At 41.9% G+C, this 12,002-nt stretch overlaps 1 protein-coding gene across 1 annotated transcript in view; it reads right to left on the bottom strand.

Moving 5' to 3' along the window:
• Nucleotides 1-12,002, bottom strand: part of epha10 (EPH receptor A10) — a 146,361-nt gene that overhangs the window by 49,226 nt on the left and 85,133 nt on the right. The window contains exon 4 of the mRNA XM_027287191.1: nt 792-947. Within this exon, the coding sequence (XP_027142992.1) occupies nt 792-947 (156 nt within the window). The remainder of the gene's footprint in view (nt 1-791; nt 948-12,002) is intronic.

The following is a 12,002-nucleotide window of genomic DNA, read 5'->3' as shown; positions in this document are numbered from 1 at the left end:
GTATACAGTAGGTCAGGTGGGTTGGAGTGGCTTGGAGGTTTTCTCTGTGGAATATCTGCAAATTTGCCAAACACGGATTGGATTAAAGCACTAAGACTGTCAGGATGCATACATTCCCGTTAACTCTCACTCAAACAAGACGGCAAGTGTTCTGTGTTTGCTGACACTATCGAGGGGAAAATAAGAGAAGCAGAAAGAAGAAAGTGATGCTTGCTCGAGCACACACATCCTTTCAGCTTGTAGCTGTACAAATTCTTTGACCTCCTCACAACTTTATTATCAGCAGAGCAGCTCGAGGCACTAAGCTGCCTCTAGTTTTGGGGCAGACAACACCAGACATGCTTCGGGTGGATTTTTCTCCATGACAGGAATACAATACTAGGGGAGTCGTGTAAGGTGAAGGAGAGGTGAAGGTTTCGGGAGATGAGACATGGAAATGGGACGATGAGGATGGACCGGAGATGGGAGAATGAGGATGGATGGTGAGGCAGACACTAAGGAGAGGTGGGCGCAGGTCAGACGAAGGGGTGATGAGATGAGAATAAGGGGATGAAAGGATGTGGGGTGAAGGACGGGTTAAACCAAAGGGGCAAAGTGGTCTTTAGGGATAAAAAGGCAACTGGCAAGCGCAGATATGTGAAAGGCTGAGTGGGTGGCGTGATAATGATGGCTTCCAAACATGAAATTGCTCACTTAATGCAGAAATGTCGAGATGAAATGATACAGTGCATGAGTGATATGCTGTGATGAGGACACACACACACAAATATAAACATATATAATCGTGTTACTCGTGCATGGTGCTGAGGGTGTGTCCAGGGGGGTTCTGAAGTGGTCCTCCTCACACACACACACCACAGATCCTTCCTCCTCTGCGACACTGTTGGCCGGACAGGGAAAACACTCCTGCTGCCTGGAGGACATCTTGTAGGAGCCAGGGGGACACGCTGGAAAAGAACACACAGAAAGACATCATATGAAGATATATACAACAAATATGACCTAATAATTCATGCTTGTCTTCATCTTAACAAGGAAAATTCCACAGAGAGACATATTGTAAATTACATGTAAAAGAAATTTAAACTCATACAGAGAGGCTAATAAAAATTCTTCAGCTCAGCTGTTCAGCTGTATATGCAGACATATTTCCACAAGGTGTAGTTTAAATTTAAAATGTCTTCAGCGTTGTCACGTCTTTGCAAGGGAACTCTGTATTCCACCAAGCAGAGTCTCATCTAGTCTAATCTCCCTTTTAATTCACCAGAGAGAAAATTAAGAATGAACAGAGGAAAAAAAACAGAAAGCAAATGAATCCACGGGGAAGTACAGACGAGATAAAAGACATGATTAAGGCAGAAAAGAAGAGGAGACTTTGGCTTAATCCATCTGACAAACAATTCTCACATTGCATGTGATCAGTGGGCTCAAAGGCTACTGAACTGAAGCAGACAATGTGCACACACACAACTGCAGAACCCCAAAGTTCTGTTGTTGTTTCCACTTTATCTGCTACTGCACATGACAGAGAGAACATATGTTAGGTGAGAATTTGGGTAAGGGTGATAAGCAGCCATGACCTCACATGTGCAGCACACGAGAATACACACCGTGTAACAGAAGCTTATCAATGTACGTGTGACAGGCAGTGCATAAACACACACACACACAGGGTAAAACAGGTTATTTTACACTCTTCCTAAATGCAGTTTCATTTTCCACTTCTGTTTCTTTGTAGCAGGTGATAATGGGTGTGAAATGATGGAGCCGGATACTGCTCGATGCTCCGGTCCTCCTCTCTTATGAGACTGTGTTCTAAACAGCGGGCCTTCTTTAACAGCTCAGGTGTGCTCGCTCCCTCTTTGCCTTTCCCTCCTCTGCTCTCTTCTTTCACTTCTCCTAACACATCTGTCTTTCTTATCACACTTTTCGAGGCTTTCTTTTTCTTCACTGCTTTGTCTCTCATCTGTCCCTCTTGTCTTATCCCTCCAGTTAGAAACATAAAACCTCCAACCGGCTTCCCTTTTCCTGTATCAATTTCCCAACTTGGCGAGAAGAAGTGGCCGGATAAATAAATGGACAGATAGATAACCTGATTTTCTGGTTAAATAATTGCCCTGATATAAGAAAATAACAGACACTACAGAGTTGGAGACTTCCACACACAAAATCCATCGTGTTCTGTGTAAGGACACCTCAGGGAGCAATCTCACTATTGGACACTCCCCAAAAACCAAAAGAGAAGACTGTTTAATGAAGTCGAGGCAAATAATTAAAGCAATCAAGAAGATTTATTCAAGGTTGTGCTTACTGGGTGTCTGACATTAGCAAGCTAGCCAACTTGAAGTTAAATAAGTTATTAGCTAATGTTAGCAATGTGAGTCAGCTCTCTTATGATGAGAGTAATCTGACAAAATCTGAGTGCTTCTCAACAAGGTACAACGAGGTATGAAGGAGTTAATGGAGGTACACAGAAACAGAGTTATTAGAGAGTGACCACTTTGATCAGAAGTTTCACACTTTTCTCCTTTACTGTACTTGATAACTGTAGAACTATTATAATATCTAACAACCTAAATCTGCTATCGAACTGGGGTCTGTAATATGTGTAGCAATTTAGGGGTCAGAGAGACAAATAAGCTTAAGAAGCCGTGATTCAGGGCTCTAGAGCCAGGCTAAACAGGTAGAGGAAAAACACGTCTGAGCATCTCTCCCATCTCTTCACTGTGTCACAGTACAATGCAGTCAATTAGGCAGAGATGAGACGACAGGTCCACGTGTGAGACAGGCAAGTTGAGACGCACACAGCAGGTGCAGAGACACACACAAAAGCTGCTGTCCCAAAACCCATTTAGCTTACGGACGTTCAGCAAGACGCAAGCACAATAATGAAGGGTTATTGCACCTCTTTAACTCAAGCCACTTCAACAAAACACACACACACACACACACACACAAAAGGCCTGACATCACACATCGATTAGTGGGCCTCGTTAGCCACTTCTGGCTCCAACCAGAGTGAGTGTGCATGCGAGTGTGTTCTGTGTGCCTGTGTACATGTGTGTATACGGATATACGAAGACTGTAAGAACCTTGTAATGGACTTTCTAATATCTGTCATTACACAGAGAAAAGCTCAGCTCACAGCAAAGCCAAGCACTGGGACAACAGAAACACACACACACACACACACACACACACACACACACACACACACACACACACACACACACACACTCACACCCTGTCAAGCGGCTCTGGAGTAGACTTGCTTTGTTCCAGACTATGCTGCCACTATCCTTCCCTCGCCACGCCAAGGACATCGAGCGTGAATAGCATCCGAATCAAGGCAAAATTATGCATAGATCTATGAGGACAGAAATGGGTTTCGTATTTTCTACCTATCATGCTTAAAAGCAGGATCGCCATACCCATGGCTGGCTGTAGTTTGGACTTATCTCTTCAATTCAGTGTGAATACACATTTTGCCAGCCCACCTTGGAAATGTGTGTCTAATGATAGGGGTGTATCAAGACACTATGCGCCGCTCAGATAACAAAGGGAAGCTGGCTTTGTGCGCCGCCCATCATTCTCCACAGCAAGGCATCATTCGAAGGCACGCCAACAACCAATGCCAGGAAAGGTCACATCAGTCAAAATGGGCCAGCAGCCATCTGCCAATGGGAGAATGTGGAATCTCTAAAATGCATCCAACAGCGGGGGGGAAAAAGATGCTTGTAAGGAAGACCACTCCAATCATTAGAAGACACGTTGTTTTTTCATCCCTTTGCCTTTTCAGTGCCAAAGTATACGAGTTAAACTGGAAATGAGAGTGTCAGAGAGAGAAAGGAGAGGGGGTGGTTCGAGGAATAGAGAGACAGAAGGAGAGATCTGCCAGGACAGCTGGCAAACCAACTGATCAATTTGTCCTACGTGCCAACGGGGAGGCTCGATTAAATGAAACATGGTAGCGCGCACACACACGCACACACACACACACACACACACACACACACTGTATATACAGACATATTTCCACAAGGTGTAATAATATAGATATGCAGCAACATGCCAAGTCCTATAACACTCTAACAGAGGGTGGGGTAGATGATGAAGCAGGAGACCAACTGCTGTTAGAGATAGTTAGGAGAGACAGAGACACCAGCAGACAGACAGATGGTGTGTGACAGACAGACAGACAGACAGAAAGAAGGTACATACTGTACAAAGAAAGGACATTAAAGATGGAGGGAGAGTGGACATCTTCAGCTTGACAGATAAACACAGACATGTGACGCATACAGATGAGAAACAATGACAGACTGAAGACTGAGGTCATCTATAGTGGGAATATTTGTATTGTTCAGCATGTATACTTGCTAAAAGCCTGTGTGTGTCAGAACAAAATGAGAAATATGAGAACAAAAGTTGGTATCCATCTAATCAGATGAATGAAAATGAAATATTCATGATCAAAACGACACTTTTCAGATGTTTCATCATCTAATGAGTAAAGATTAAAAAAAGAAAAGAATCCACATTTCAATGAGACTTACAAATGACTTTAATAGACTTTTGTCTTTGTGGGAGGAATCAATTTATAGTTTGCCCTTCTCTCTCTTTCTTTTCTCGAACCTTAAACATGCCCATTAATAAATCATGAAGCACTTAATACAATAAATGTGAGCAATGAATTGTTTCTTTGCCTCCTTGACAGCACACAATAATTAATATTAATAACACTAAAAGAGTTTTGCTTTAGACATTTGCACACACACACACACAGACACACACACACACACACACACACACACACACACACACACACACACACACACACACACACACACACAGAGCTTAACTCCTGCAGTTATATATATATACAAATATGCCAAACTAAAAAACAAACTTCTGCACACATTAAAACACAAAGACCACTGCTTGCCTTCTGACTACAGTTTGGCTCAGTTTGAAACTGTGCAATGCACGGAACAAAAAAAAAAAAGAGGAAAAGAAGTGATGGCACGGAGGAGAAATACAAGGGAGACAGGATGTGATTCCAGCAGGTGGAAATCAATAATTCAAAGAACTTTCATTCAGCTCAGTGCCCTCTGTGTCACCGATGCTGATTCTGATGCTAATTCTTTCTGGTAGGCAGCTTTAACACCCACAAAATGAATTCTCATTACCATCAAACAGTTTTGAAGGTCTCCTCCACACACACACACACACACACACACACACACAGACACACAGACACACAGGTCAGACAGGTTGGAGGGATGGAGAGAAATGATTGATTGGTGCGTTTGAGTGTTTCAGGCTGGATCAAATTTAAATTGTAGATGATGATGTTACGGTACCAGGATGAGTCTGACTGAAGTGGACCAGTTGAAATTGGACTGAACCAGAAATCCACAAAAAAAAAAAAGAAAAGAGCCAGTTTAATGAGACTTTAGCTAAAGACAATTGGATTTGGACAGCACTGGACCAGAACAAAATGTTTAAAGATGTTAACTCCAGCCCAAATGTAGAGCAGATTTAAGAATATCCAGGAGCTTAGGGAAATTGGCTTGGAGGGTTGCCAGTGTGAATCCCCAGACTTGTCGGAAAATGCTCTCCGTTTCCCTAGAAACAAACACACACTGTTCTCTCTGATGTGTGTGTGGCAGGACGTGTGGATGTGTTCCACCCAGAGGCCGAAGAGTGCTGATGTTAGCAGTTAGCAAAAAGCAGCTAACTGCAAATGTCAGCGTGCTAACATTTGTCACAATCTCAGTGACTTAGCTGGTTAGAATGCTAACAGCTGCTAATTAGCACAAAGAACAAAGGACAGCTGCGGCTGATGGGAAAGTCCTCAGAGTTTAGGACAGATTTGAACAGAAAAGTTTATTTTGACAGCGCAAGGCACTAAAACTAGAATATTTGTGGGTAAATTTCATGGGAATCTTTTCAACAACTGTACGCTAAAAAACTGAAATGCTGCAATGAAACGTCAGGGTCATTTAAGTTAGCTGGTTTCTCTGGAGACCATGAACGTTTGTACAACACTTCATGCTGTCTATCATCTAGCTGTTGAAATAGTTGTGGGAATGGGGGACTGACACCCAGTGCCATCCCTACAGCCACGACAGAAAGACGTGTTAGACTTAGTGTCCAAATACAACATCTCTATTCGATGTTCTTTAGCAGACAGAGCATCAAAAGTGTGATGTTTCTGGTTTCATAGCCTTCTCATGGAAGCGCAGTGAAATACAAAAATAAACATTTAAAAGTATCCTTCAAGGTGCACCCACTCAATAAAAAATATACAGTCTCTGTGTAGGTTAATCGCTTAATTATTAATAAAGATTGGGAAGGTTTTATAAAATAAAATATAAGATTCAATTCCCGTCCGTACCCCAACAATTCTGTATATTCCTTCATAAGTAATTAATAAAGTTACTGCTGCTGTGCCACGGCACTGCGTGAATACACCAATTCTTAATTTGGAGGCACTCGTGGCATTCCAGCTGCTGTGTGACAGCTTCAGGTATTTAATGATTAATAAGAAATGGATTATTCAGTAAAGTGGCAAACCTCAACATGAAGGTATTTTGTAGCTTTAGAAAGGTCTTTATGTGCGCGCCCTTCTGCCAACTAAAGTGCACAATTCTGGCCTCTGTAATTGTTGTTCTGAATTATATCATCTGTATTATTCATGGCTCAATCTCAAAGCTCGGATGTGAAACAAAGCCTTATGTTCAGTTCCTATACACAGAGACAGTAAATAACCAATTGCTACTGTATGTTTTTGGAGAAAGAGTGCAAAGAAAGTAATAGAAAGCAGCATTTACACACCAGAAACAATATTAGATTGATAGCATGGATTAGGTAATCCATGTTCACAAAATACAGAGAACAAAAACAAATCCATGGGCGTAAATTATTAAATTGAGAGCATGAATATGTCTTTTTCTCTCTGTTACACCTCGTGAGCTCTGTACAACATAGTGAAACCGTCAGTGTAGTTGATTTTTGGTGAGGTATCACGTCTTCAGTCTTCAATCTTCAAGGCTTTGGTTCTCTAGTGTTATAGCCTGACATTAAGTGACTGATGAGAAAAGCAATTTCATATTGCTTTCCATGGTTTGTTTGTTGGAAACAACAATTTTCTCTCGTGCTACACGCAGTGTCATAACATGTCTGTGCGTCTAGCTGCTTTGAAGACATAACCAAGCCCTGAATTACAGCATAAATCCCTCTTATCAGCTCAAAGTAAAGACCTCATTCAAGTCTACCCACTGACTGGCTGCTACCTCACAGTGCAATCAGGGAGAAAGCTCTGAGCCATGCCATTCAGGTCAATGCTTTGCTTTATCATTTCATTCTCCGCTCTGCCCTGGTTAGCGCGGACTGACATCACACAAAGAACACAGAGGGATAACTAGTGAACAATGCCGTTGGGGGCATTAATGTCAGCGGTGCCGCGTGCGAGCTTTTCGCTGGAGATATATCTAATTCTGCCAACAAAGACACACTGAATGCAAATGCATACAAAAACTCACACACAAATTTCACACGCTCGTGTGAATGTAAACACCGGCTTTCTCACACAGACATACACTTAGACACAGAACATTTAACAGTACCAGAGTGGTTACATCACAAAACAAACGCAACAAAGAGTGAATGTTACATAACAGGACTGAAGTGCCAGGTCTGTACTGTGTGTATCAGACTGAAAGTACAGAGGGGAACAGACAGGCCAACAAACACACTTGAATCAGGAGAGGATCAAACACATGTACACACACTGAGCCTGATGTACAGTACATACAAGTGGGCATGCATCAAACACATGAAGACACAGGAAATAACCTCAAGCACAGCACAAGTAAGATTTCACTTTCACATCAGTTACAGAGTCACAAACACTCCATCAGGAGATGTTACGTATGTTTTAAATATCAGGGTAAGAAAATCAGAAGCAGAGTTGAGCAGGTCCTAACTTTACCTTAGTGTCTTTTTTTTTTTTCAAGATAAAACTGCACATTTCAGAGCAGCCATTTATTGTGATAGTTGTGCCGTTTAATCAGCATCTTGATACGCCACACCTGTCACCTGGATGGATTATCTTGGCAAAGAAGAAATGCTCACTCACACACATTTTAATACATTTTGTGTGCAGAGAAGAAATAGATCTTTGACTTCAACTCAAAAGTGTTTTATGTACCGTATGTTGTTGTTGTTTATTGCTCTTTACTCTGTGAATGTATGAAACATTTCTATGTGTTAAGGAATATGCATAGTACATGATGTGGTACAAAGCAACTGCTGGAAGCCTTATGTATGCAGTAGTTTCATAGAAGGTATTATGGTGTGTATTCCAATCCCAGTATGTCTTACATGAATATAAAAATAAACAAATGTATTTTCTCTCATGTGTACGCGATTGGAGTAGACAGATGGACTCTTTAATGAACACACACTGACTCACTTCACTCAAGCTCTGACATGATGCAAATGCAACATACACAACACATGCACACCCGGACGCCGATCACAGAGCCTCTTCTTCTCTTCCAGTGTTTTCATCGCTTCCTCTCATTCCAATACTCTGTCACTCTGACGTCTACCTCTTTTCCAATCTCATCTCCTCAAATAGGTCTTGACTACTAACAGCTAACAGCCCATCCTGCTGCCCTCCCTCTGTCGTGTTTGCTCTCTCCCACCGTCTTCCTCTCTTTTTGTCTGTTATCAGCCACTTTCTGCTTCATTTTTACAGGATTTATTAGAGGCTGGAACAAAAGACTGAGAGGGAACAATGTGAGGATATCATCGCCTCCTCACCTCTACTCATCTCACAGACACACACTGTTCATTTACATTTCAGGTGTTGGCTGTTGAACTGCAATAAGCACACATATTGTTTGAATTAAATCTTTGCTTCATGGCACCGTTACAGATTAGGGTTCAAATTCTACAGCCTGACTGTCACATCAGTGACTGTGGCATGAGGCGTTTAATGATGAACACCATCAAACCTGACTGAAGCTGAAGCTTCTCCTTTAGAAACTTCATTCATTTTTGCATTCATCACGTGCAAAACATTGCATTGTTAGCAATTCAAAATTGAGGTTTTTACCAGCTCTTACCAATCCTGAACCACACCGTATAAATATCTGAGTGAAGGTTGCTAATATTAAATGCCATGACACATCAAAACATGCTCCTGTCTGCTCAGATCATGACATTATTGACCCTAATATTTAATGATTTTATCTGATATATATTATTAATGTTTTAGATCTTCTTGGTCATTTTCCAAAAGTGTCCTCTAGGCAGTTTGAGTTTCCCAGATTCTGTGCATACATTTCATACAGAACTTAGACACTCAAATACAATGGCAGATGGTGCACTGACCCTGGCTGGAGGCAGTCATCACCATACTATAATGTATTCTGATTTTGTGTGACATCTCCATGGCCAAAAGGTCTGAGATGTATGCCATGTGAGCACAGTGTCCCTGGTTTGACTCTGGCTCCGGGCTTTTCTTGTGCAGCTTCTACATCATTCTCACGCTTCTATCTGTCTCTACTGCTGACTATTAAATAAAATAAAAAATAAAAAAAATAAAAATTGTTGTGACATCATCAGACTGTGGCCTCACATCATCAAACTTCAACGGTGAGACCCTGACCGTGCCATCTGCAACCTTGTCCAGCAGTCACTGTGTTGAAGTGTGTGTGGTGTTTTTGTTTCACCGTGTGTGATTGATGGCTTCCATTTAGCTAAACCTCACAGGCGTTTTATCTATGTCCATGCCTACCCGAGCAACATGGCACCTGCATGCAAGCACACACGTGTGGGAAAAGCAAGCAATGCATTTAGGTTGCAGCCTGCAACTAAGACACACACCACCACCCACACACACACACACACACACACACACACACACACACACACAATGAAGGTCATGTCTCAAGATGCTAATGTGCACACACACCACTGTTTAAGGATCAAACTTGGAAGCGGACTGACATGGAATGGATCTTCTGATAGACAGAAAGAAATGTAGCACTGATCGGATCAGTCAAGCTTTGCAAGGTGGCCTGAAACCCTTCACGTCCCACTGATACCCATTATCATCACCACCGCCACCATCACATCCAGATGGACAGTGCCACAGTCCGTACACCCAGCCTGCATGGAAAACAGCTTTCAGCAGACAACGTGTCAGAGGAAGTAACGTTAGGGTAGTATACTGAGTCTGTGTGTATGATTGTGTGCGTGCATATGAGCAATGGCAGAGAGCGTCCCCGTCATTTACATTACAACCATATCAGCCGCAAGTCAGCAAACATGTTTGCATGTGAATGTCAGGCAATTTCAGGTCGAGCGCTCGCGAAATGAGATCCAATGTTCTGCTCTTTTTCAACAGTCACGCCGTTGTGCTGTATGTGTGTATGTGTGTGTGTGTGTGTGTATCTCTGTGTGCTGTCTCTACTGCCTGACGTACTTCACTAAAATACAATTCCTCCTCCAAACTGAGAGCGAAGATAAGCTTAGGTAAGAGAAGTAATATTGATTGGTAATGCTGCCGAAGGTTACACTCGCGCAGCAGCATTTCAGACACTTACATCTCTCCCCATTTGCATGGCAATGTGTAATGTCATTCTTCACTACTACCAATTTTTCATGTAGAAAAATGCATCAAGTGTAATGTCTACAGTACGTCTGTGCTGTGAGTGCGCTGTACATGACAACCACAGAGTGGTGAAAAAGCACTAAGGGAGAACACTGCCATTATTTGTGTGCTTTTGAAATAAAAACTATAACCTTCAGAAAACAGCGAGTGGTGCTGAGAAAAAAAATTGTTGCAGTCGATTCAGATCAGAATTCACTGTGACACACGTCGGCCTGGATCATACATTTCCTAAACATTTAATAATTTATGCAACTGAAAGCTAATCACATTCACTGGTGGAAGCATTAGGAGGGATCTGGAGTGGAAGAGAGTTTTTGTTTTCTTGCAGACCTCTCATGTGTTGAATATGGCCTGGTTATGGAAATAAAGTATAATCTTCAGCGTGCAGTCTGTTGTGACACGCCAATTTCATTTGATTCTTTTGAATCAGCTATTCAAATCTGAGATGTGAACTTGAATGAGCCTCGCCTACTAATGGCATTGCATTTTCATTTGCCTCATCCAAAATCAGCCATTTTCATAAAGCCTGTGACCCAGATGTAGACAAATCTGCCTGATAAATTTGATTCCAAAGAGTTTGTATAGATGAGTGCTGCTGCATATCTTTAAGTACAGGGGAGAAGAGGAGAACGGAGAAGAGAAAAAAAAACAGCAGTGTAGAGCAGTTCATTCAATCTAGTACTGAGAGGAGGTCAAGGGTAATCAGATAGCTCCTCAACCCTGGAAGACACACCGATTAGACTCACTTAGAGGGGAACGCGATAAAGAAAGGTGCATATCTGTGTGTGCTTATGCAGTGTAATTATGTATATGTGTGCCTATATGAGAGTGATGTGCATCTTTTACAACGTATTAGTGCCTAATGTGAGTGAATGAAAAAAATGCGTGCTTGTGCATGAATTGCAGCCAGAGGATTAGAGGTGCATATTCTAGTTGTAAACATTAGTCTCCTGACAGACTACTGAGAGGAAACGACCATCTGCTCATAATAGTAACAATTGTACATTGTTATCTATTCCAATGCCACAGCTGTGTTTGAAATACAACCCTGTGAACATTAGAAACTGTATTTATTGACACTTTCAAAGGGAAGTGGTTGATGCACCTCTGCGGTAACAGTTTAGCCCATCATTTTCTGCTGGTTTGGGAAGGTGCTCCTATAGTTTTTGGCTTCTAAATATGTTAATGAAGCAGATTAAATATCACTTTTTAATATGATGTCATCCACATACATCCACATACATCCACATACACAGACTGCAGATTCAAAATGCACAACTCCTGACAAACAACCAGCATCAACTAAACTGTA

The sequence above is a fragment of the Larimichthys crocea genome, chromosome XIII, assembly GCF_000972845.2.
Source record: "Larimichthys crocea isolate SSNF chromosome XIII, L_crocea_2.0, whole genome shotgun sequence".
NCBI classification, from domain to species: Eukaryota; Metazoa; Chordata; class Actinopteri; family Sciaenidae; genus Larimichthys; species Larimichthys crocea.
This window is presented reverse-complemented; position numbering and strand designations above follow the sequence as displayed.